This window comes from Indicator indicator, chromosome 8 (genome assembly GCF_027791375.1).
Source record: "Indicator indicator isolate 239-I01 chromosome 8, UM_Iind_1.1, whole genome shotgun sequence".
Taxonomy (NCBI): Eukaryota; Metazoa; Chordata; class Aves; order Piciformes; family Indicatoridae; genus Indicator; species Indicator indicator.
In genome coordinates this window covers 18,998,418-19,026,076 of record NC_072017.1, presented here as the reverse complement: position 1 = coordinate 19,026,076, position 27,659 = coordinate 18,998,418, and the positions used below count along the sequence as shown (strand labels likewise).

The window sequence follows — 27,659 nt, the reverse complement described above, 5'->3', positions numbered from 1 at the left end:
ACTCCCTGATATTAAGTCTGCCTAAAAGAATATTCCTCATCAAGTGTACCTGAGTACATTTGTTACTTGCTGATAAATAGGAGCTGTCATGCTACTTAACTACATCATGCATATGAAAAAAAAATCTGTACTTTTAAATGAATAAATATTAAGTCTAGTGTGATTGCAAAACAATGTGATGTGAGATCTGCAGCTGACTCATGAGCTACGAAGCTGTGGGCAGGGGAATGAATTTTCGGTAGTGTTATTTTTATCTGCACTACTTAGGATGTGTTGAATGTTTTAAGTGTTTTCTGCTCAAACCCAAGTTACCTGTCTTTATTTTAAAGCTTTTGCTTTATTGGGATGACTTCTAAAGACACTTTCTTATGAAAGTCTTCATACATTCTGACATTTAGCATCTAATTTACACACCCTGAACTGCACTTTGGAGGTTTCACTGACTATCTAGGAGGCTGTACTATACTATTCATGTAAGTGAGATGCCAAAGACAAGATGATGAGAACATTTCCCTATGCATCTCCTTTCAACTAGAATTAGAGCAACATGACAGCAAACTGAAGTGCTGCAAGGCCAGAATAAAAAGGCAGATTATTTTACAGGCCTATCACAAATCCAATACTGGTTAACACATCTGGAGCTTGTTTTGAAAATATAAAGCTACTTAATATATAGAGGATTTCTAACTGTTTGGGAGATTCTGTAGCTATTTCCAAGTGTGCGGATCTTTTCTCATTCATTCTGAATGATTCATTAGGGAAGTAGATTATGATGCTAAAAAATCATGAGAAAAAATTTTGAGTCAACTAAGGGTCAAAAAACATTTCCTGCAATTTAGAAGTACGTTAATCAAGTTGGGCCTTTTGCCTTACAGATTCCTCTTAATTTCAAACATCAGATTTTAAACATAAGACACATTTAAACAATACAGAAAACCTTGGATCATGAGATACAATTACGAGTATTAGGCTCTTGGGGACAAAAGTTCTCCCTAGCGTAGAGGATCAGACATAACTAATCTGTGAAGTATTGCCTGGACAGAGTACAGCAAGAATTATGTGCTATCAGTTCTTGCTTAGCAAAGTTTATTTCCCCATTTTTAAAGCTAAGGCCTGGTGGATTAGTTATTATTTAAGTAACTTTAATATTGCAGTCTTGAAATCCATTTGGAAAACTTCAGTCTCTGAAGGTTTATGAAATGACCAAAAAATGAACAGCTTCAGACAACGTTGCCTTTAGGGCGTGAGAACGTAATTAATGTGGTAAGTCTAAGTGTATGGGCTCTAATGAGCCCATCTTGGCTTGCAAAAGAGGATGATTCTAGGTGAACAAACTTAGTTTCCTTCAAACAAAAATCTAAGCAAATCTGGGTGCTCACTTTCCCTGATATATAGCACAACTAGTTGGAGAACTTACATGTCTTTGCATTATTTTGCCCTCTGTGAAAAAAATGTAATATTTTTTAATGTTCTTTGGTATCTCTAGCTTTTTGACTTTCATTTAATCATTCCTCGTTCTGCAAAAAAATTATCATTATATTTTATACAAATTGTCTAATGGGTTAGCTGACCTCAAATAATCCAACCACTTTTGTTATTGTGTAACTCTTAAATTCAGTGCTGTGTTTGAGGTTTCTCCCTGAAACAGAAAAAGAGTAGAGGGATACTTCAACTGAGAAACAGGATCAATGTACTTACTGTGAATTTTTTTGTGTGTGACTACCAGCTAGCTTCAGTGAAGTGTCCCAGACACATGAAGGTCATGTGGGTTCTAATACCTAACAGTCCATTTAGGCTTGAGGTGAGGAGAAAGTTCTTCACAGAGAGTAATTGGCCAGTGGAATGGGCTGCCCAGGGAAATGGTGGAGTCACCGTCCCTGGAGGTGTTCAAAAAACGATTGGATGTGGCACTTGGAGCCGTGGTTTAGTTATCACGAGGTGTTAGGTATTAGGTAATAGGTTGGACTTGGATGATCTCTGAGGTCTTTTCCAACCTGGTTGATTCTGTGACTTTAGTTCACAGGAGAAAACTGTAGTAGACAAGGGTATTTTAGGCCAGTGTTTTCCAAAGAGTGAAGCATGCTTTTCTAGAGAAGCTAGCATGTGAACTGAGGTAGAAGGTAAAGCCATGAATTTTGGTATTGTTCACTTCTGGACCTCACAAGGGGTAGTGAAAAGAAGGCAGTAGTTACAAAGAAGGCCAGTGAGAAATAAAATTGAAGACAGAACAGAATTATACCATGATCTGAATATGACTGAGAGGAATAGAGGATCACGTGGAACCACTTTGTTCATACTGGGAGACCCACACTCATGCTGACTGTAGAGCTACCAATTTTAGTATTGTCAAAATCCCTGTCTTTAAAGTAACCTAAAAGTACAGAATTACATTTACCATATGGAGCTATAGGTTGCTTATTAAACCACAGCCACAGAAGACTTTTTCTCGATCTCAGGTATTTGTGAGGTAGAAGATGGCCGGGAGTCCCAAGTTGTGATACTTGAAGAGAAGGTTTTGCATATAGGTAGTGTTGACTTTAATGTGAAAGAAATGTATTGCTACTTTTACATGTTACTGCCACTTGAAATAACAGGAAAAAAGCACACAATTTTAGTTGTTGTTTTAAAATATACTGATCTACTAGTAGCTTCCAGATGGCATCTAAGTGCTCTAGTTATAGTAAGTAAATGTAAATATAAATACAGTAAGTATAATAACAGTTTATATGTATTGTGCACACTATTAACTATTCAATGTAAAAAAACAAATTATAAAATCAGTATGGACAAGACAAACTGGTGTTGATCCTCCTCATTCTGGAATGTTTTAATACAATCTAATCTTAATAGATAATAGAAAATACAACTTGGGACCTTCAAATCAGATGAGTGCTGTTTCTAAGCCAATATTCTATCTCCAAGAATGTCCACCTTCAGGCTGAGAAAGTGCCTGAGTCATCAAAATAATGAGTCCATAAACTGAGACTTTTCCTTCATAGTTGTCAGACAACATGGGTTTAAATCTTGAGGAATACACTTTTCTTTGTAACTAGGTTTACCAACAAACTATCCTGTGATCAAACCTAAGACAAACAAGACATGTTGATTTTGTCTGGAGGGTTTTTACTGAGTGGCAGAAGGAAGGAGTGGGATTAATTGAACTGATGGTCAGCAGCACGCAATCAAACAGTAAAATCTGTACTACAGCATATAAAATAGTAAAATTGCTGTCTAGGATGGGACCATACATTGTTTCCAAATGTGTAAATGTTGAATAATGTGCATGATATCTTGATATCCTAGTTTTACTATACATCAATTAGCTGTGTGCTTAAAATATTTCAAGAAACCTATAAATAAACAGAAATTAATTTTTTGCATATTTGTTTAGAAAGATATATGTTTGACTTCCCAGAACTTGAGACTTAAATATAAAGCCAAAATCTGTTGTGGTACACACAGTTATTTTTAAAAGATTTCTAGATTGTATGGTTTAGCTAGACACAACATGCTTGTTTGAACATATGCTCTGTATTCTAATTTAATCCAGTAGTACACAGAAACAAGGATGGATCTAGAGTGAAAAAAACATTCTGTGAGGGCATGATAGCTACGCTACAAATTTCAGAGTTGCTGAGTTTGGGGGCTGGGTTTTACACGTTGCACTGGCTCTAGTCTGCTCCTGTGGACTGAAGCTCATTGGTTGCTGGAGTTTGTTAACATTTGTTTCCTCTGACAGGGAATCAGTTCTTGAGAGGCTTCTCCAAGACACAAACTGGAGAACAAAAAACTGGGTACAGTTGGAGATTTGCTTCAAAAGCACGTTTCTGATCCAGGCTGAAGCACAAATTCAGATGTCTTTACTGTCCTCTTAGGAGAAGTGCCAATCTGTGTGGTTCTTTCTTTTGTGCCAGTCACCATGCTGGCTACTATTTTATTTGGGAAAGATGAAACTTGGTCCATTCTCTTGTTTTTCTTGGGCTAAGAAGGCTGACTTCTTTCACTGAGAGCTAAGCAAGGTTCAAAACAGTTTTAGAGAAGGGACTAGCCATTCAGAATCACTGACACAGTATTTGGCTATAACAAGTGACATTTACCTGCATGATCCCTTCTTTTTTGTCATTGAATATCACTTAAAGCATAGCTTAATTCAGGGAACAAGTCCTTACTGCGTAAGTCTCTTATACTCAAGGTTACTTCATATATTAAGAAATAAACAGTATTTGAAGGGATTCGTCCTTATGGATTGTATTCTCACTCAAAAGTACAAAAGCAATTCTGCATATATAAAAGTATATTTTGACTGCAGTGACATCTGTATACTGCAGGTGGATATTGCCTTTGCTCAGTAATTCTGCTAACAGATATTAATTTTTTGATTTAGAAAAATTACAGTGAGGTGTAGGATTCAGTCATGGAGAAGGGCTGCGAGTTTACTTACTCCTTACAATTTACCCTAGATATCTTTGTTATAATTATGTTTATTGTGCAGTTGTAAAAAGAAGTAGCTCTGCGTATCTAAAGGTGTTTTAGCAACATTTTGGGTATCATAAATGTCGTCTCTCCTATGCTTTGGGAGGTGCCTTTTAAAAACAAAAGTACGTGTCTAGATACATAAAAAGTGATAATGCCTTGCAAACTCCATTTTATTTTCAAAATTAGTCCAACAAAATGAATGGAGATCCACATCTTAAAAGATTGTTCCTAATACAAAATAGGTCACAGAAGTGCTCATCAGGCAGGTATCACTGAAATTGGTGCAAGTTGCTGACAGGAAAAAGTGTGATAAACCAAAAATATGTTAGCATACAGGAGTCTACATGAGCAGATGAAGTTCTATCTCCCGTTACAGCCAAGGCTACAAAGAGCTCTTATTGGTCTTTTAAATGCAGTGGCTGACATACGGCATATCTGCTGCTCTCTTAAGTGTTTTCATTTTAGTAAGATACTCCATTGTGGCTGTTTTGTCCATATGTGCTAGAGTTTTCCTTCTGCTCTGTGACAAGCATAGCCCACAAAGATTCTGCTGGGCATGAACAGACTGAGCATCTGCCAGCTCTTCGCAGAAGTATTTATGTACAAAACAGTTGTCTTTGTGTGTAAACCAAAGAGCAGATGCTTGATAAATACCGGAATATTAATACTGAAAGCATGGAGGTCCAGTTTTAAGTCCACTGTAGGCATATAATAAGCACATTTCCTAACTCTAGCAGCCAATGGTAGATGAAATGTGATGATTTATAGAGCATCTTGTTACTAAAATACATTGCATTTAGAATTAAAACTTAAAAAAGACAAGTAGGCACGTGCTGTTCCAGTGACAGCACTGAAAAATGTATCATACCACATCTAGTGGGTGTCCATCTTCTCTTCTGTTTACTTTTAGGTTTAGACTAGTACAGTTTTTCAAACTTTGATACATACTTTTTTCTCTACGTATTTTCTTTGCAATCAGAACAGAATATAACCTTTCACATGGTATAGCACAGCTGGCGTCAGAAATCCTACTTGTCTATTTTCAGGTCAGTTCATTCCTGCATTCCAGGTCATGATTTCATAGTATCATAGAATGGTTTGTGTTGCGAGGAACCTTAAAGTTCCAGCCCCCTGCCATGCGAATGGTCACCTTTCACTAGACCAGGTTGTCAAAGACCTATCCAGCCTGGTCCTGAATACTTCTAGGGAGGGCACATCCACAGTTTCTATGGTCTTCCAGTGCCTCGCCATAAAGAATTTCTTCCTTTAATCTGAACGTACTCTGTTTCAGTTAGAAACCCTTAGTCTCTAAATTTTCTGATAAAAAGTCCTTCTTTCCTGAAGACCACCTTTAAAGTACTGGAAGGCTACTATAAGGTCTTGTCACAGCCCTCACTTCTCTAGGATGAACAACCCCAACTGTCTCAGTCTGCCTTCATAAGGGAGGTACTCCAGCACCCTGATTATCTTTGTGGCCCTCCTATGTGCTTGCTCCAGCAAGTCCATTCCTCATGCTCGAGGCCCTAAAGGTGAACACAGTTCTCCAGGAGAGGTGTCACCAGAGCAGAGTAGAGAGGCAGAATCACATCCCTCAACCTGATGGCCACACTTCTCTTGATGCAGACCAGGATATGATTGGTTTTCTGGACTGCAAACTCACATTGCTGGCTTATATCCAGTTTTTTATCCTCCAGCACCCCCACATCCTTCTCCACAGGGATGGTCTCAGTGCCTTCACCCCCAGTCTGTACTGATAGCAAAGATTGTCCCAACCCAAGCCAGGACCTTGTACCTGGCGGTCTTGAACCTTATAAAGTTCACATAGGCCCATTTCTCAAGTTTATCTAAGTCCATCTGGAAGGTATCCTGTCCCTCAGGTGTGTCAACTGTACCAAACAGCTTTGATGTCATCTGCAAACTTGATGAGGGTACACTCAATCCTACTGTCTGTTTCCAACCCTGGGACCTGTATTGCTATTAATGCCTTGTTACAATTTGCCTCTTAATAAAAACACATTTTGTTTCCTTTATCAGTAAAACTTGTATAATTTTCTAATTTATTAAATCCATCGCTGGATATTCTGTACATCAGTTATGTAACACTATTGAAGCCAGAGAGATTTTTGACTACCAGACTTCTTCTATGATCTAATCCTACCAGTGATACAAAGTTTAGCTGTATTGTGTCTTTATGACTTTTGGGAACAATGAACGTGCACAAGAGCACAATTTCCTCCCTTTCTGTACCCACACTAAACGTGTTATCTCAGTGGTCCATGTTTTGAAAAATGTCCTTGCTGTGGTATGAAGAGATGAAAAATGGTTCCTGTCTCTAAAGAATTGCTTGTGCTCACTGATAGTGCTGGCACTATCACTACTGTTGGTTTCCTTAATACAGAAATTACCTTGATGCCTTTGACAGATAATCAAATCGTAATGGAAAATGGGCACAGGTGTAACTGCCGATTCTTAGGATAGACAGAAAGGCTTTTAACAGCCAAATTACAGCAGGATTTCCTTACAAGAGAATTCACAAACAATGCAGATGGTTTATGCTTCTCTTCTTTGTGTGTGAAGTTTCTCAGGGCAAAAGTCAAGCTTAGTTTCATAGCATCCTTATCATGGAGCACTTGTGTTAGCTCTTGCACCATAATGCTTTTCCTGAGAGTGTGTTAGGTTACAATGAAATGAATTATAAACACTCCTGTATATTAACCTGAAATATGGAAAATGTTATTTGTCATTCACATGAATTTTCAAATTGTTAAATTTTGATGGGCAAGTAAAAAAATGTTTAAAGGTTGCAGCTGGTGGAGATGGTACCTAGTTGTAGCTCTCTGGTTATTCACCACAAGGAAATCTCATAGTATAGACAAAAAGTACCTCTGAATATTTGCAGGGTAGAATACAAACTGGTGTGGTTTTGGTCCTTCCTGCACTGCCCCCCACCATGGTCTTCCCCCCACCATTTTTACTTTTACTGAAAATTCCAGTCTTCCATAAATGTGAACTCTTGCAGGATTTAAAAGAGTCTGCATTTCTTTCTCACGATGTAAGAGATCGTTTAACATTAGGAAGCTCGATGCTTGAGTAAATGTGTTTGTATTAACACAGCCTGAAGGCTGTCTGTGTTGAATACTTTGTAGTTTTTGTAAAAAAGGAGCATCTGCTCTCCCTTCACCTTCTTTCCTTGTCACACATATTAACAGTTCTAAAAATGAATAAATATTCCTTCAGTGGATAGATTAGTTGGAACTACTTTCATATTCTGAGTCCTTATTTTCAGCACAGCTGTTAAATAATTAGCTGCTGTCTTAAGCAGTTGTTGTAGATACTTGCTGCCATGAAAATCAGTGTTACCTGAGAAAGCCCTTGGTTTTTAACATAGCATGATGACAACTGTTTCACTTCTGGTAGAGCTCTGGCATGATTCTGAAACACTAGTATTGAGTTAGAGGCTAGGTCTTCATTGGCAGGTAGGTTTCCTGGAGATGAGTAGTCATTACTCCCAAAATACAAACTTGTCATTGGTTTCAAATATAATTTAGAAAGATAGTTTAGGCTTTTCATGTTATGGTTGAATCTTAATTATTTTCATTCAAAATATTCCTGTCCTTTCAGAGGTATGTTTTGCATGTTGCTGTAGAACTGCACTGTCCATTTCTCAAAGGGCAGATGGCTGGTAGGATTGTGAAGGGGCCAGCCTGCTTTCTCTGAGGAATGACTCGAGGCAGAAGTGAGCCCATTATTCTTCCATACATGAGAGATAGGAGTCTCTTTCAAACAGAAAATGTTTTTCTTTGTCTGATTTCCATTTGCCTTTTTCTTTGTTTGTTTTGTTAAGATCTGGAGGGCCAAAATCAGGATCTCTTAAAATACGTAATTTTAAAACCTTTATTTTATCTTCGTTCTTTAAGTGTGGTGATTTATTTCACCAGCAGCATCCCTCTGCCTTTGGAGAACACTCCTCTCCAAGACAGATAGCCTGGATAGAACAACTTCCATACAAACTTCTGCATTTGAAGCATACACAAACCAGGTTATACTGAGTTGATTAAAATGCAAATAGGATGATGCTTCCCAGAAGACAGGCATTGTTCCTCTGAATAATTTTTTACATATACTCTTCACAAACTCAGAGATGTCAGATAAAAATAAAGCTGGTACATCTTCTAGTGTCGGGAACCTGTGAATGAACCTGACAGAGAACTTTTAAGTAAGAAGGATTTAAAACATCCCTGAAAATGCCATCTGCTGTAATGCCCTCTGTAATCCAGTAGCCAGTTCCTTTTGAGACGTTCACAGATGTACAACCATCTACCCATCTCCTTTCCTCTATAGCAATGTGTTCAGGCACTTGGAGTTACAGTTTCTGATGGTGGTTCTCACCAGTTCTCAAATATGAGGACTGCTTTATTAATTTTCAAAATAATGTGACACAAGGTATCAGGAAGAAAAAACATTATGAAAACGAGATGTACAGGCTATTATAGTCTAACCCCAAAACCATGAATTCTTGAGTAGCTATTAAAATATGTATTGGCATCCTTAGAGAAGATTCTGATCATCTCTGTCCACAATTTTCTCAGTGTTCTTTTTTTTAGAAAGATAGTATACTGTAGCTGCCCTCCGAGAAGCCTAACTTGTCTAGTCTTGCCTTTGAGTATTTGTATTCAGATGTCTCTCACTGTCATGTAGCGCTGAAAGTTGCCACTTTACTGAGCAGGTTTCAAGTGCCCAGAACCAAACCTATGCAAGCAATTGTACTTACAGGCAATGTAGGCCAGAAACCTAACCTCTGTTGCAACTACTGTGTGTTTTTGTTAAAATGTTGCTCTTTTACTGTTTGCATTTATTTAACAGTTTTAACAGGCCTTTTAGAATATTTGAAAATGTATATAGACATCTTGGCTAAGCGTATCTGGTATTAAAAAATGTTTATAAATATTGTCAAGAGGACGAGACCAGACTGTTCAGTGATGCCCAGCAACAGGACAAGGGGCGATGGACACAAATTGTAACATAAGAAGTTCCACCTGAGTATAAGGAAAAAATTCTTTGCTTTGAGGTTGATGAAGTGCTGGAACAGCCTGCCCAGAGACGTGATGGAATCTCCTCCTGGAGATACTAAAAACCTGCCTTAGTGAGATCTATGCAACCTGCTCTAGGTGCCCCTGATTTAGCAGGGGGGTTAGACTAGATAATCTCTGGATGATTCTTCCAGCCCCTACTATTCTGTGATTCTGTTGGGGGAAAAAAGCCCAGAAAACCAACCAACACCAACAAAGACCTTTTGGAAATATTTATGTAGTACTAAGCCCGTTTTTCAGTGAGTTGCTGAAACTTCTCAATATTTGCTTTACCCTAGGTATGATTTGTTTGATTGCTTACTTTTGCCATTTACTGCTTGAATTTTAGTAAAAACTTACTTTTAAAGGTTCATTCTTACATTGTTACATGAATTATTTGGTGAAACTAAAAACTCTGCATGAGAAAAGAAGTTTCATTCTCTATTGTTTAAACAAACTCAATGCATTCCCTGAAAGCATGTGTGCCCTTTAAAACACTGGGATCACAAAACGTATTTCAGCCAATTGAAAATAGGGTGTAATTACAATTAAACTAATTTTTCCTGTAATCTCGTCCAAAAACTGAGCTCTTTTTAATTACCTTCTTTGTTTCTCTACTGATGAGGGCAACATAAGAAGCCAGTTCCCCTGCATAATTTTGACTACTAGGCTCTCTGAGTGACACAACTGTGTTATCTTTAAGGGACCTAACTGTATAGAGCTTCCACTGCTGTTGGTGTTATTGCAAAGGAATGCTTGTGAATTGATTATTCTTTTCTTTTCTTTTTTTTTTCTTGTTTTCCTTCTTAATGTCACATCTCTAGGATATATCTGCTCAAGAAATTAATAAGTACAGTATAATATCTACTGTTAAAAGAGTAGCTTTGAAGTGAAGAACATTTCCTTTTGCAGACGAGGATGGTGCATTGCTGCCACTGGAATGAAAATTTGCTCTAAGGTCTTTACATGGACTGATGTGATAATAATTATGTCAGCATGTTGTTTTTCAAGCAGACATGCACTTGCTTTATCTCAACCCTAAGCTGATCAAAAGCTTTGCAAATGGAATTAGTGCTGTCTCGAGCTAATAAACTTTGACTTACAGACATGTATATTCCTGTGACCGTGAGTCAAGCTTAGTGTGAAAGCAGAGCAATGACATATGTTTCTGCCAACCTTTCACAGACCTACACTGAATCTGGCCTTTACTTCTGCCTGGACTGGTGCAGCAGCAGCTCAGGCACTGTAGTACTACCCTTACCATTGACAGCGCCATAGATGGTCATTTGTGTTATGCTATTGGCCGGCTATGTTGCCATGTGACTTGGCAATGGAAATAATTAATCCCAAGACAAGACACACTGACTTGCTTTCAGCACATGTTGGGTAAACACAGGAGTGTTGGAGACAGCTAAGTTTCTTCTATATTCAACACACCATTTACAATACTAAATTTCTCTCTTTTTTTTTTTTTCTTCAATAAATTAACAAAACATATTGGGGGTGATTATGATGGAAAATAAGTATTACTTATACATAATTTTAGAGACAGTGGGCCTACAAATAGTCATCTAAAGATGCAGAAGTAAGCTAAAAGTAGTCATCTTACAGGATTTTTTCTTTCCAATCAGAGGTGACCTGAAATATTTCTGTCATGACCCAAGAAAGCCAAATGATGATGGGAACTAAAATTGTGTTGTTTTAGCCCATTTAGTGAAAGGAAGCTTATGTTGAAGAATGGCAACATTTTGCTGTTCTTGTTACTAGTGTCATTTAAAAGGAAAATGCAATCTCCTTTTAAGCACTAAAATATGTATTGCTGGTGAGAGGACTGATGTTGCTGGAATTGAACGATCTTTATGACCAAAAAGATAAAAAGCACACTAATTTTTCAGTTTTCTGTCCTGAACAAGCTTACTCCTCTTTTTCTTATCTGCACAATGACCTTTGGCCTGAGATCATAACTGGAATTATTGTCAGAAAATGTTTTCTGGGAAACGTGAATGGATGTAATATTAAAATTCATCTTGGAGTGGAAAATGTGATGATATTAACATTTCTGATTTTGTTGCTATCAACAAAAACACATTATTGTGCCAGAATCATGCATTCACATGCCATGCATTAAGCAGACAACTAAAATTTTGTGCTCAAATGACCTAAATTGTATGTATAAACAATGACATACTTGTGTACAATGAAGTATATATTAAATATACAGAAAGGTATATGTGCAAGTGCTGAAACTTTATCTCAATACTCCAGATGTCCACAAAGTTATGATTTCCAGCTGGAACATGACCATTTTTAAGCGAGTCAATCTGATGCATTCTAAGCTGATAGATTACACAGTTAATTTTGATCTCAATCTCATTATCATTATCCACTGATACATGGGACCTACACATAAGAATAAAGTCAAGAAAAAAAAAAGTCAGACTAAAGATGTGGAAACTCAGTTCACCATTTCCTTAGGTTACAAAAGTTTCTTGGAAGTCTTCTATGCTCATTTACAGATACATGAATGATTCTGATGCAGAAGTTGGTCTGTTGCCTATCTCATTAAAAGTATGGTAGTAACTAGGTCTGCCTGATCAGCCCACAAAGGCTACAACAAAAATGAAGGCTGAAGTTATTGCTGTGTAGGTATCTGAGGCTTATTACTGAAACAGCCATTGAATGAAATAGACAAATTAAAAGAAACATTTTTACTTCTATTATCTGGATTACTCCTTTAAAATATCCTAAGTGTCTTCAAAGTGTCTTATAATTTACCTTTCTGAAAAAGTGGAGGTTCTGTCAACTTCTCTTATACCTATACAGTCCTCCACCTCTTGAGCTCATAAAATCCAGACTTTTGTAGCAATGTTTTGGTTCTGAACAAATAGGGCAATTCAAGGTATGCAAATGCTTTGAGTTTTCCCTTCCTTTGGATTTTCCTAGTCCAAAGATCAGTGGAACATTTACCTCCACAAACAGCATTGCATGTCTGATCATCTTTTTGTCTTTCCTTCCTTTCCACAGAGACCCTATAAAAATACAGCAGCTGCAAAACCAAATTCGTCTGGAGCAAGAAAGTGGCCAGTGGTATCGTCACCAAAAGCAACCCGATCAGCATCATCACTCTCCATCTTCTCCTTCCTTCCCTCCTCCCCCCTCCTTCCAAGAGCTTGAGTCTAGCCAGTCTGTCACCTCTCCTGTACCAATGAGTATTCTTAACTCTCATACTTCCCCAACCATGCAGTCTTCTGGCTCCTTCAACTACGCTCGGCCTAAGCAGTTCATTGCTGCTCAGAACATCAGCCCTGCTTCAGGTTATGTGACTCCATCTTCAGGATCATCTACATCCAGCCTTCCTTCTCCTATGTCTCCAACTGCTTCTCAAAAACAGTTTGGGAGAGTGCCTGTTCCCCCTTTCTCTCAGCAGTTTGCTCCAGAAGGGGAGTACACCTGGTCTCCTTCTTCTCCATCCCCTCCGCCCCCTCCTCCACCTGTCTTTAGTCCAACCACAACATATCCAGTGTGTGATTCCTTTCCACTTCCACCTCCTCCACCCCCTCCTCTTCCTTCACTTTCTTCACCTTCCCACAGCCTGTCTCCAACTCCCAGATTTCCTAATTCCGGCCAGTCTCCAGCAGCTTTTCTCAGCTCCATGCTGCCATCCCAGCCACCACCCATCTCTGTCAACGCATTAGGCCTCCCAAAAGGAGTGACACCTCCGTAAGTATCAGCTAATGAGCTCCTTGAGTTTGACTGTACTGAATGTTACTGTACTTGCTTTACTTTATATTGTTCTAGTCTCTGTTGTTGCTACCTGAGAGAGAGAGTTGCATGAATTGAAAATGCCTTTGGCTAAAGATGTGATATAGTTTTCTAATCCTTACGGAAGTGAGGTTCTTAAAATGTCACACAATAACATGAAATAGGAGAAGCTAGAGCCTTAAGAGGAGTTAAAAACATGAAAGGAACAACAAAAGCCTCTACATGCCCAGGACAGTGAAAAGAGATCCAAGAAAACCCTTCTCATGGCCCAGTTCTCTTAAAGTCAGGTGTTCCTTATTATATTTTCAGGTAGGGACATATCAAGTAAAGAGACAATTGTTCAGAAGTCCCTATAGCTTTGTGATACTTAAAGTGTAAAGTGTTAAAATATACATCTAACAACAAAGCAGTCATAAAAATATACTGACTTTTGGCTAGAGTTTTTGTTCTGAGAAAGTTTTGAAAAGGGTTTAGGAGGAGATTTAGAAAAACAGTGCATAAAACCAAACAGAATCCCTTTCCCTAACAACTCTGCATACTTGTTTTCTGCTTTTGTCTTCTCTAAAGACCAGAATAATATTTTGGAGCATGTCAGCTCCCATCATAGATCAGTTTGTCTTTCCACTGGCACAAGAATCTCATTCCATCCTTAGAGAACAAGGAGAAATGCTGAAGAACAAAAATGAGAATAGCTGTATCCAAGGCTTATTTATAACTTTGTCTAGAAGTTTGTCTAAACATATCTACAGTATCTAGGTGACTTGCTCAGCTCCATGCCGTTGCAGTGGGAACTTCTATTATTTCAGTCCAAAGATATGAAAAGGAAGAGAAGTAAGAAAGCAGACAAATATCAAAGTAACAAATCATGTATATTCTTTAAGAAGTATTTCTTTATCTTGATTTCTGTCATATAACTCGTTATAGAGCCTGGCCATAAAAGAGATTTAGGAGAAAGACTAATAAATAGTACAGTTTTCCCTTGTACTCATAATAGTTGTGATTTTCTGTCTTGCTGTGCTCTTTGCACTGGCTGAGTTTCTCTACTGATACTGATGGCTGAAAGTTGTGTGAATAATTTACTGACAGCTTGACAGGTAAGCAGAGCCTTTAAATGCCTGCAATTACCCCTGATTTGCCAGAAAAGGCTCTAGTAAAGCTTTATAGTTCTGGATAGCAACTGGGTTCTCTTACAACTTTCCTTCTGTATGCAGCAGCTCAAGCCTCTCCAGTGTCACTCTTTCCCTGTTATGCTGCGTTCATGCACGTGTGTTCTCACACGAGGCATTAGCTGTGTTTTTCCTCAATTCCTTCAGTCTTTGGATAGAGACAAAATACTGCAAGGATGCTTCCCCTTTTTCTCATGCTCCTCACCCAAGTCCAGCATCTAGTCTGAGTATGCACATGGTGGTGTGTCTATCCTTCCCCAGGACAAGGCAGCAGCCTCAGGCTCTGAGATGAGGACAAGGGTTGACTGTTTGGCCTGCATTCCCTCAGGAAATGTAGTCCAGATGGGAGCTGGATCATGTTAACTGTACTGAATGTGTGTGTGTATAATTTATGTATATATACATATGTGTATACACAGCATTTGTCATCTGAATTATAACATTAAAACATGGTAAAAGATGTACTGTGTGATGCAAAAAGCAAAAAATAAATTAATAATCTAATGTTATGTATGTTCGATGCCAATTTTTCCCTGGCCTCTCCTTTTTCATTTTACTGTGTAGGTTACAAATGTCTGATGTGCTTGGCTGAGTAAATTGTTCTGTTTCCCATCATTCTCATACTACTCCTGAGCAATTCTTCCCGTTGCCTGCCCTCCCCCCACTGCTTTTTGTTTGTTCTGCTTTGTGTTTTTCTCCCCAACAGCTTCATTTTCTTCTTCTTTTCACTTGTTTGCTTCATCCTCAAATATCCTCTTGTCTGGAATATATAGTATATGTAGTTTTTGAGCCGCTCACAGTATTCCATAACCTCAGCCCATAGTCTCCCTGTATGATTCATTGATAGTAAAGGATGATACTTTTTCCTGACAGTGTGTTCTACAGGCTGACTGCAAGGAATGAATTGGAGGATTCAAAGTTATTTCAGCCAGTTAGTCTCTGCTTCTTGATCAGTCATATAGCGGTGATATTGAGAATAGAATAGTGAACTAGTCAGAGTTCAAAATGCCTTTCATGGCTAGAAGGTACACTTTTTACTAGAGATTCCAAATACAGTGTTTGAAGTGTTAGTATTTCCTCTTTAGACAATAACTTCATGATTTTAACATTAGTAGAATTAGACTTGTACCTGCTGTTGCATTTAGATACTTCACCATTTCTGTATCAAGTGCCTTTACCAGGTAAAATGCTCTAAAAATGGTTTTCCCGATCTTCTTTCACTGTTTTTACCGTCCCTTTCCCTTACCCTGCATTTTCATGTGTGTGAATTTCAGGGTTGATAATTCCCTGTTCAGATTTTGACTTGATGGTCTTTTCATGGTGGTTGATTAGTCTCTTCTTTCCCAGGTAGGGGTACTGATAGCCAAATATCTGAGAGAAAACAAATGCTTAGCCTTGTGGGAGTCTCCTATAATTTCAAAACCCCATATTTTGGCAGAGTAAGAAATTCTGCATAATATTTTTATAGGTATAGTTAAGCATCTTGATGCACTCTGGAATTTGTTGAATAATAGTTTGATTTTTCATATGTTTGATTTTTTTTTCATTACTATTAGCACAATTACAGATCTCATTATTCAACCATTCTCATTCAGATTGCTTTTGTAGTAGGAGCACAGTAAAGGCAAAGTAATAAACATTGCAGGTGGATGATTTGGGGAAAATATAACTGAACACAAGTATTTCCGTACTGGAAAAATCCAGCAAATATTAGGGTTTGCATTCATTCCCAAACCCCAATTTTTGCTCCTGTCCATTAGAGAATTTTTGTTCAGATTTTCTTGATTTGTTTTGTTGTACCTTCTTTTCCTGTAGCTTGGGTACCACTTGTGGCTATTAGACCAACACCTCGGTGGCTTAGCTGTGCTATCAGATCACTTCTTGTTGATTGTACTAAGAAACTGCTCATAGTGGGGACTTTGGTTTTCTACCATGCAATATGTGCGTAAGATTATCGTAAAATGTGCGTAAGATTATTGTAAAATACATGTCCATATCAGGCTTTTTTGAAATATAATGAATGCATAGTTGTTCCACTTGAGCTTTGAAATCCAGGCTGTAGCCCAGATCTAATCAGTTAAAGTTGCTCAAAAGTAGAGATTGGGCTTTTAACGTGGAGACAGTAGGGCCGCCAGGATGATCAGAGGGTTGGAGCACCTCTCCTATGAGGACAGACTGTGAAAGAGTTGGGGCTGTTCAGTCTGGAGAAGAGAAGGCTCCGAGGTGACCTTATTGTGGCCTTCCAGTATCTGAAGGGGGCCTACAAGAAAGCTGGGGAGGGACTTTTCAGGATGTCAGGGAGTGACAGCACTAGGGGGAATGGAATAAAGCTGGAAGTGGGGAGATTCAGACTGGATGTGAGGAAGAAGTTCTTCACCATGAGAGTGGTGAGACCCTGGAATGGGTTGTCCAGGGAGGTGGTTGAGGCCCCGTCCCTGGGGGTGTTTAAGGCCAGGCTGGATGAGGCTCTGGCCAGCCTGATCTAGTGTGAGGTGTCCCTGCCCATGACAGGCGGGTTGGAACTAGATGATCCTTGTGGTCTCTTCCAACCCTGACTGATTCGATGATTCTGTGATTCTATTCTGTGATTCTAAAATAACAGACCTCCTGTATCCTGACAATCATTGCATCTGAAAGTCTTTGTTTTCAAGATTATTTTATCCAGTTCTTTTTCTAAATGGTATTTCCAGATGCTTAAGAATGTTGTAAGATGACAAGTGAACTTAATTGTGAGAATTAGTACATGTATCCCTGTTGAAAAGAGAGAGAAGCTGTTTGCACCATTGTTCTGCAGCTTTGTTTGCTCTGCAAATTTTTTTTTCAGGGGATTTAATTTTAGAACTTCCTCATTTTAGGCAGATCTGAAGGGCATAGAAACATCTGTGGATGTAAAAGCCAGGTATAGTGCCTGATAGTTGTGAAGACCTTAATGAGTAGCATTTCATCCTTCTGGGAGTTACCTGTTCTTCTCAAGATTTCAGGACTACAAGGACTGTGCCAGCCTTTTCTACATTCAGGAGCAGTCAGTGCTTTAGTGATTTCTTCTTGACCATCAGTTCCAGCATAACATTACTAACAATCAGAAATGTAGCTAAAATTAACAGTTACAAAATAGGTAACATTTTTAAAATCCAAATATATGGACATCTCTTGATGCCTTTGAAAACAAACAGCACTTTTCTAACTATGGTGAGCAGTGCAGCATAAGGTAGAGATGTAATTTGCTGAGGTGGGAAGGAACTGAACAGGAGAATGAAAAAGAATTTGTAAAGATAGCCTAAGAAACACGAGGTTTTGGAGGTAGGTATGCAGTTTGTAGGTGAGTAGTGTCTGTGTTATCTAATCATTAAGAAGGATCAAACTTGCTCAGTATTTTGTATCCTTCATTCCAGCCTTGATCCTATTCTGTTCTGAGGCATGATTATTTTTAATCTTTTTCCAGATACAGTTTCATAGCTTATTCTTGAGTGGTAGAAATAATTGAACTTTTGATACCTTCATTTCATTTAGTGTAAGTCAGCCTTAGTCAGGCCTGTGCCTCAGGCATTCCCTTAATTCAAATGCATCTGATGTCATACTACTGAACAGATCTGACTCTGGTCTTCACAGCACCTATGACAAGATCAGACTAAAACAATTTTAGTATGCAGCTGCAATATTTGTGTCCTGTTACAGTGCTTGTAGTAACTTTGTTCTTACAGTAAGTCAAAAATGTGTAAAGTGGGCAGGAATTAGCTGTATTTTTGGAAGGCTTTAGTTTTAAAGGAAAAATCAAGTTACTGTTCATTACCTCAGCACCAGAGAATTGATTTGTATTTCTGTGAAACTGAGCCATACTGGCTGCAAACAGGAATTCGTTCTTGGAAGGATAATAACAGCTAGCCTGTAACTCTTGTTTACACTGTGAAAGGTACATAGGAAGAGAGGGAATCGTATTCAGTGTGTACTCTGTGTAATTAAAGCATGAAAAGTACTGCTGGTTTGGCCTTCTTTCTAAATACACATATTCAAAAATATTCAAAACTAAGTAGAGCCAAGACAAGGTTGCAAAAAATCTTTGCTCTGCAAAATCTGTGTGAATTTAGATGACTGAGTTTTGGCAATTCCATTGCACCCTTCCTGACCAAAAGAATTCAGACTTCTGTGCTTCTACCTGTATCTGTATTCAGGCCCTCAGTGACTTATGTGATGGAGAGATCCTTAAAATCTGTGAATTGCAGTCTGATTCTGAAAGGCTGCTAGTTTGCATATTCATGGTGATGGTGGTGTGCTTGTGACTAATGGTGTGAATATCTTGAAATAAGCCTTCCTCAGCTATGTCTTGCTACCTTAATACTCAAAATATACTCTGAAAATTGCAACAGGCAAAGAATGAACATACAAATGCATACATGAATTATCAGAATATTGTGTTTGATATTATCCCTGAGAAAAGATGGGAAGAAAATCAATGGGTCACTAAGGAAAACACAAATCTTAGGAACTTAATGCATCCAGATAAGGGCATGTAAGGATGGTAAAAAATACTTGCAAAAGTAGTTGAAGAAAGTTTGCCACCAGGGTGTCTTGATATGTAAAACATCTCTCAAGCTTAATGGATCTGTGTTTCAGATGATAGATTTACCAAAGGCCTGTAGCCATTTTGAAATTCATCTCAAGAATGTATGTCTTAAGAGCTAACTGGGTATGGGGCTATGTATGTATATATGCACTTACATACATATTTTAAAGTGTGTAAGTGTAGAGAAGGGAATCTAAAGAGAGGGTGGAAATAGAGCATCTGCAGGAAGAATTACATTTCCTAGTGCACCTGTGTCTTTTTTTTTTCCAATTTAAAATAATTCCGAAAGAGAGGTTTTCTAAAGGCATTTGAGGAAATTTTGACTGAAACACATTTGTATACTTACATTGCTTAACTGACTACTTCCTTGCTTAAATACTTGTTTGTAAATGCAAGTGAAAAGAATCTGTTTTTTGGGTGAGTTGCTTTGACCAGGTCTTGGATGACACTTCCACACCAACTGTGCAAAGTGCAGAATGTTCTGGCACATAGTAAGAGATCTATGAAGTCGTTAGGGCATCTTTTTCTCCTGTTAAAAGCTACCAGGGATCCCCAGGACATTGCTGAAATATTTGCATACCTTTTTCTTTAGCTTCCTTACATGACTTGTTCCAGTGTCTCTGTTAACTGTAACTGCTGGAAGGTGGAGAAAGGAGTGTTTTACATGGTTTCTGTCTAAGCTAGCGCTGTTGTTTTTCACGTTCTTGTCTATGTATCATATTTCGTGGACATGGGGAATCATTGAATGCCAGCTATTTTTGATGGCTTCTGTTTGATTCACCTCTCTATTTTCATTCTCATTTCCTGACTAAATAAACAAGATATTTTTGTGTGTGTGTGCGTGACATAGCTTGTCACAAAAGCTATGCTTTTAAAACCCCCTGGCACTTTCTGTGTTCTAAAACTTCCTAACTTGCTGTATTTTTCTTGAAAGTGTCATAGTAAAGCTGGAGTTGCATCCAACAGCAAGGGATAAAGGAAAATAATGAAGTTTCTTGTTTTATGCTAATGTGCCCCAGAACTATATTTCTTTACCTTTTGAAATAATAGTGTTATTGTCCAAGTTTCAATCTCACAAGTTCTTGAGAGATGCTTAATGGTTATATCTAATTTTCCATTTGCATTGCTGTTATAATTTGAACACTTTTCCTGAGTTTCATTATCATTAGACTAATTATGAAGATTATTGTAAATAACAGCTTTTACCTGCATTCAATTTTCAGAAATGTACTTTTATATTTCACTATTCCAGTTGTTAAGCTTGCAATACTTAGTACTGACCTTGATATACAGAGACCTTTAAAAAGAACTCATTGTTCTATATTCTCCCAGTCTGACAGAAAAAAAAAAATGCTACTCTCTGAATAGTTTTTTCAGTTTTATGTAGCCATGTAATAGAAATTTCAGACTCTCTTTCCCTGATCTAATCGGGAATTTACTGCAGCTTGTGAAGGCTTACTCAGAAGCCATAAGCTGAAGTGTATCAAAGCTACTTGTTTTTGTCTATCTGCATAACCTGTCAGAAGGAGATATGCAGTTCGATATGATTGAATTTTCATTTCCTCATCCTTCATTGGTTTGAAATGGATGGTAATGTTGTTTTCTCACATTTAGCATGGATATTGAGCTTACTGACCTGTAATTCCCTTGGTACTCCTTTGATTGAGGTTTTATAAAATGAGTATCTTTGCTTTGGGGTTTTTGTTTTCAGAAATAACTGATAATGCTTCATAAAATGCTTTCATGTGTTACTTGAGTTCCACTCCAGGACACCTAGCCCACCTCCCTCTTTTCATTACTGTCCCCAAATTTCTTGAGTTACTGAAGCATCTCTTTTGAAGAGAACTTACCTCCTCCACTTGGCATTCTCATTTCCCTGTAGATGGGATAGTTTTCCTAACTTCTTCCCCAAAAGAGAGTGGAGGAAACTTTCTTGTTACTTGTGACTGAGAAGACCTCCATCTAACCACTGAATGTTTCTTGAGTGGTGCATATTGTTCTCGGGTTCTTTGCTACATTAGGCAGATGTCTAATTCTGCTGTCATTTAATGTGAAAACACAACTCTTTTTACAGGAACTTCACAATTTTCCCATTTTAAATTTACTTTTGGTAACAGAATATGAAATGTTTTAGGAATTTATACAGAAATGTTTCCAATTATTGTCTTCTCAATCTATTCACTTAATTTCATTTTTGTCAGCATATGTAATTGTTTCATTTTAACTAGCACTAAGAAATTACCACTGAAAACCCTTGCTGAAGAATAAAATTTCTCTAACCATGTCATAGAAACAGAATACCACACAATATCCAACAAAATTTATGTCCATACGATTCTTGTTCAACATTCTGGTAACTAAATTATTAAATTATGTATTGGAAAGAAGTTTACCCCTTATATTCCTGTCTGGTTTTTTGTTTTGGTTTGGTTTTGGGTTTTCTTTTTTTTTTTTTTCCCCACTGTCATCTATGAGTTTGCAAGTTTATCTGATTCTGTATTTGATTCCATATTTTGCATAATTCATTCCCATGTAATGGGCTGAACCCTAGTTAGTCAATGAAGTTAAAAAAAAACACTAACAGAAATCTTAAACCAGTATTAGTGTGACTTACTTCATGGAGAAATAGGGTCTGCTACATGTTCAAAATGCTGGTAGCACTGTTGCTTTCTTCACAGCTGTGTGGGAACAACTGATGTCCAGTAGAAATCACCATTGCTGGGCTTTTCTGGCAAAAGAGCCATTATAACATTACTGAAAAGTGTCAAGTATTAGCAAGAAAGAAAAAAAAAATTCCTGTGCCATTCCAGAAAATGGGAATGAGACATCCTGAAGTGCAATCGTAACTTGTAGCTTGGTATGTGGAATAGCTTAGTGTGAACGCAAACTGCTACGTGTTTGCTATTCCGCTGTGAAACCACCCTGCTGCTGAAAGCTGCTTCACAGGGATGATTTCTCTTTTTGTTAGTGTAACCTAACTCTGTGACTGGTTCTACTTTCAGAAACAACATTTACATGTTGCCCTCGGGTATGTGTTCACAGAGATACGGAGAATAAATGTGAAGTTATGCACTGTGTATTGCAGAGCTGTAACAAGGAATTGGTTAATAAATAATAAAGGAAATTAATAATTAACTGCCATGTCCTACATCTTTCTGATCTTTTTCCCTCTTATGCTTCACAGGAACCTAGTTTATCTTTCATCCTCACTTATCTAGTCATGCTTTCTCTTTCATATTTTCTCTTTGCTTTATTGTGATTGCTCTGTTTCCACTTTGAGTGTAGGGTGTTTACAGCCACCACTACACAGTCCTGAGCCCTATTTTAACTAATACATGAATATAAAGCATAGTTTCAGCTTTGTTCTTAAACTAACCACTTAAACAATGATGTGAGTTAGAAGGACTAGCATAGTAAGTAAGATGCCTGACCTCTAATTTCAAAGACATTTCCTTCACTAATAACACTGATTCCAGCTAAATCTCTAAATACTGATGATTTCAGGAAAGTTCATGGCTATTCCTGTGTTGTTTTGCAGGGGATTTCCCAAGAAAACAGGCAGAACTGCTAGAATAGCATCAGATGAAGAGATCCAAGGGTCAAAAGATGCTGTAATTCAGGATCTGGAAAGAAAACTTCGCTTCAAGGAAGACCTGTTGAACAACGGGCAACCGGTACAAAACCACAAAATACTCTGGGGAATGGGAGTGGGCATCAGAGGTAGTTTCTCATATAACCAGCGTATAGAAAAATTGTGTGTAGACTGTTTTCATGTTTTATGTATTTGTTATTTTTAAATGTATTTCCAAAGCTGCATGTCCATAAGGAATGGTAGTGAATGTTTTGGCCTATCACTCCTTCTCCTTTGGGGCAAATTTACTTGGACTTAACAAAGTGATGGAGGTCTCAAAGATGAAAAAATGTCATAAGAAGCCTACACATGCTGTACCTTGAGAGCTTTATCAGCCTCAGAGCCCATTTGCTTTTGACTGTTCATCACAGGGTGGCTGGCCAGTAAGCATGCATAACTCTTGATCAGTCCAGGTTCATTCTTCCTTTTGCCCAGCTGTCAGACAACAAAGATCAAGAATAGGTGGTAAGTATACATGAGAGGGTAATGAGGAAGTTCATCATGGGAAACAAACTCATTAGGAATCAGTCTACATTAGATCCTGCAGTTGTGGGACTTTTTTTAACCAATAAAATAAAAAAACCCTATAGTGCAAACTAACAGACTTTATCAAGCATTAACAATGTACTTGAGGAATCAAGAAATGAGGTGAAATGGGTAAGTATGTAGAACAGTTGAAATCTACTGCAACAAAGTTCTCCATTAATTTTTGTGCATTTTAAGATATGCATAAAAAGTAAAATACCAAATTCTTCCTACTCCAAGTTCATGAAAAGCAACTCTCCTAAGAATTGATTACAGTTATTAAGTCATTGATTTGACTGTCTTTGAAGCAGAAATCTCTTCTAAGTGTAATTTTTAAAAGGTAAACTGTCACCCCCTGTTTTGCCAATGAACTGTTTTCAAAAGCATCTGAATGCTTCGGAATACCTTCGTGTCACTAAAAGTTAGCATGCTTCAGCTTTCTTAGGACCATGATCAGAAGTTTGCTATGTCTGCTGTGTGTCTGAGATGTGGACTATAGTGTTGTAGTTCAAGACAGCCTATTGAGTAAGACTATCTACTCCACAGCTGCTGGATTCTTAATTAGGTCAACAGAATGAGGTAGGAAAAATGTTCAGAGTGATTTAGTGCTTCTGTACTTGCCTTTCTTTGCTGACTGCATAGGGTTAGGCAGTTTCCTCTAGTAGTTAAGCAGAATCACTCTACAAGTGTGTAAGTTCCCATTTTTTCAAAGCAGGTGGGCTAAGCATGACTGTCAATGCCTACTTTGGAAAGTGAGCTAGATGTTTGGCCTGGACAAATGACTGGAATGTCCTGATAAAGACCACATGGCCTGAAGGCAAAAAAAAAAAAAACCAAACCACCACCAAAAAACAAACAAACAAACAAAACCCCCAAAACCCCACAACATCCATGATCATATGATGTGGAAGCTTGAACCAAGTAAATTCTGGTTTTGCACTTGCCTTGGGGCTTTTGCCTTGCAGATTCTTGTCTTGGGTGATTCTTTTTGTGTAATCGTGGCTTTGGGCACTTGGAGTGATCACAAAAGAAATTAAAGTGAATAGAAGTTCATGACTTGCTTAGACATTTGTAACCATGCCAATATCGGTACTTATTTTTTATGAGTCTCAGCCTTCTGGTTTAGCCACAATATGACATCTTTTAAAAACCAAACTAGCTTTTTAAAAATGGCTAGTAAACTAATTTCCATTATTTTTTTCATGTTTCTGGTAAATGAGGCATTTCACCATTGCTGCGGTTTAGTCACAGCTGGCAGCTGAGCCTCACACAGGCACTTGCAGGCAGCCCAACCCCAGTAGGATAGGAAGGAAGATTGAAACAAAAAGGGCAAAAGCCAGTGAGTTGAAAATAAGGAGAGTTTAATAGAATAATACAGATTGGAAACAAGGATAATGAAGATACTCTAATGAAGAGTATCTAAAGTGCTGATCACCAATGGTCCCACTGTGCTGCAGCCACCTGCTCAAAACCCGCTTGCCGCAGCCCTCTCTGTACCAAGTGGGCAGCCAGCATGGTAGCCAATACCCTGCTGACTACTGCAGCTGCCTCTGCTGGGTGTGGCCCCTCCCAGCTTCTTCTGAAAAAAACTAACTCTCCTAGCCCACCCAGGATAACCATGTAATGAGTCTGCTTTGCCTTCGAGGGCATTATTTTTCAGTCTTGATTTGTAAGAAAGTGGCTAAGTGCCTGAAATGTGGTATTGACTGTAGAAGAAAAAACTAAAAACCCCACAACTTCCTTCACTTCCTTTACCTTCTGAATATAAATTGTTTTTTTAAGCTGTCTCCTTAATTTCTGAAAGAGTAGGAAGAGATATAAATAAGCACCCTTAAAGAATGTATTTTTCTGTAAAGCTGTCATATTTTTGACAAAATAATCAAGTAGTGTAGCATCTCCTTAGCATTTTTGGCAGAATTTCCTGCTGTGTGACTCTAATGTAAAAATTGAGCAGAATGACTAGAAGTAAGATTTGGGATGATTTGACATGCACTTTTTTTTGATGGCCACGCTGATTTAAGCAGTTCCTATTGCTCATTCCAGCCCAAGTTCCTGGCAGGAGGATGGAAACAAATGGCAAAGTCAGGGCAAGAGTTGCTTAAGCCAGAAAAGCCACTTGTAATGCCAAAAAAATGCATTACAAACTGCAGTAGAAACTTTGTTAGAAACATATTGCTGCTCTTTTTTTATTAACATTACTTACAGTGTTGATTACTGAGTGCCTTGTAGTTCTTAATGAGAAACAAGAACTTTTCTTACTTCTTTTCCCCCTCCTCACCCTCCTTTTATTGTCTTTGTTCAGAGATTAACATACGAGGAGAAGATGGCTCGTCGATTGCTGGGAGCAGACAGTGCTGCAACAGTCTTCAGTATACAAGAACCAGAAGAAGAATCTGCTGTACAGGTGCCACATAACTACAATTGCAGAGGAAAAAAAAATTCTTTCAATTTTTCTTTTATACAGGCTGTGATTCTCCTAAAAGAAGTCCTATGTAAGATAGTAAATTTACAGAAGATAGGACAGTTTTGCTTACAGAAGTGATATGATAAACTGTAAACTGAAGGATTAGATGTCTATTGCTCAGTTTTTCCATACTGAGCAAGGCTTAGAGTTCTCAAATGTCTGCTCTCTGCTTTAAACTATTCCCTTTATTCTATTCTATCCTGAATATCTTTTCTCTCAAGGAAAAAATACGTCTACTATCTTGAAACTATCTTCTCCGTATGTTTGTAATCTCTGCTTTTTTGGATGCTGACCAAAAATGCAATAGAAAGTCTGCTTGAAAGGCCAGGTACACCCTCTCCATTGTTCACATGCCAGAGTTGCTGTTCAGAAATGGGTAGCATTCATTTGCTTGTGTTACCACATGAAGTATGTTCTCCTGAGAAACTGTCATGGATGGCTCTCAGTCTTCTTTCTGCCTCTTGATCTTTTCTTCTGCCCTTGCAGGAAGCTCGCTCTGTTGGTGCTTCTGTAGTGAGTCCTGTGGATATTCAAAAGGTTAACATTTTCACCTTATTCTGTCTTGTTTTGTCCTTTCCCACACCCCCTCCCCTTGTCATCTTTGCCCTTGCCCTTCTTGGTTAATAACAAGAGGTTCCCTAGCATTAATAACTGGGGAGATTTGGGCTGCACTGTCCTCAAGGCATTGAAGTTGTTCTGTCAGCCTAACTGAGCCAGGCAGCTTCACCACAGTGGCAGTGTGCTCCAGTCTCTTTCTGCCCTAAGTTAACATACACTGATACTAACTGCCTTGCATCTAAACTAGCTGCTCTTTATACATACCATGTGTGCTTCAAAATCCACTTTTGTGATAAACTTTTAAGGAGAAAATATGTTTTTAAAATGTCTGCAGTTTGCAAAGGTTATTTCTCTGCTCTTCCATGTTTTACCATTATTGAGGGTTATGATTAGTTCTGTAACCAGTGACCTGCATGTTATTCCCAGACCAGAGACAGTGGTAGAGGATGGACATGTGAAAGGAGGCTTCATGAGACACGTTCTGTCTTAAATAAAATACGGGTCAGAGACAATGGCCAAAGGTCACTTGAAAGAGTGCCTGAATTTCTGCTGGCTGAGAAGAGCATTAGCTAATAAAGACTACTTTTTTCCCTTTCTTTCTCTTTTTTTCCCCTGCTTCTGAGATTTCTTACATTCTGGCACTATCTTTGTTATCACTAGATTCAAAGGAGGATTTTTGCTCTGCGAAGTGGATAGAACATGTCAAGAAAGTACCTAACTCTGCATGTCACAGTAATGCTTCCCGGTGTTGGAACAGCAAATGTAAACAAGCAACAATGCTTTTACACTGGATGAAACTTTCCACTCTTCTTTCTATATCTTGAATACTCTTATGACAAATTTGCTTTTTAAGGTAGAAATGATACTTTTGGCCAGACAAAGGGGACCATGGCAACAGGAGTAAAGGGAAGCAACTACCATGAATTAGTTACTATCATAGACAAAGCTGCCTTTTTCTTTTCTTTTTCTTTCTGATTTTTACAAGCAACTGTAAACAAAATCATTTTAGCCTTCTGGTACACCCTCCAGTTCAGTTCTATGCAAATAGCATATGTGAACCATATGTTTTTCTGGCCATCTGGAAAAAAAAAAAAACCAAACCACTCTAAATCTGTCTGTACCCTCAAGGAAATATTAGTGTTTCTTTTGTCTTTATGAACTGCTTCAGATACTTTTATTCTTACAGGCTTTTTTTTTTCTTTTAGTGGAAAGAAAGCATTGAATGACTTTCCTTCCCCTTATAAATTAGACCTTAAGATAACATGAAATACAATTTTTGCCTCATACCAGATGTCTTCATTGTTTCATAGAGAAGCTATTGGAGGCACGGATTATAGTGTTTTTCTTCCATATGATACAGTTGTCTTTTGCATGTAAAAACTTAATGGATTGTCAAAAGATCAGTGGAATAAAAAAGCTCCAACATTAGAAACATATCTTGCTGCAT

The 27,659-nt window shown here is 38.0% G+C and overlaps 1 protein-coding gene across 3 annotated transcripts in view; it reads left to right on the top strand.

The window, feature by feature from the left end:
* Nucleotides 1-27,659, top strand: part of PALLD (palladin, cytoskeletal associated protein) — a 177,230-nt gene that overhangs the window by 133,301 nt on the left and 16,270 nt on the right. For 2 of the 3 annotated variants that reach the window (XM_054382855.1, XM_054382856.1), the window contains exons 10-13: nucleotides 12,570-13,265; nucleotides 22,573-22,708; nucleotides 25,493-25,594; nucleotides 26,141-26,191. In XM_054382855.1, the coding sequence (XP_054238830.1) occupies nucleotides 12,570-13,265; nucleotides 22,573-22,708; nucleotides 25,493-25,594; nucleotides 26,141-26,191 (985 nt within the window). The remainder of the gene's footprint in view (nucleotides 1-12,569; nucleotides 13,266-22,572; nucleotides 22,709-25,492; nucleotides 25,595-26,140; nucleotides 26,192-27,659) is intronic. The other variant, XM_054382854.1, reaches the window with a different exon arrangement.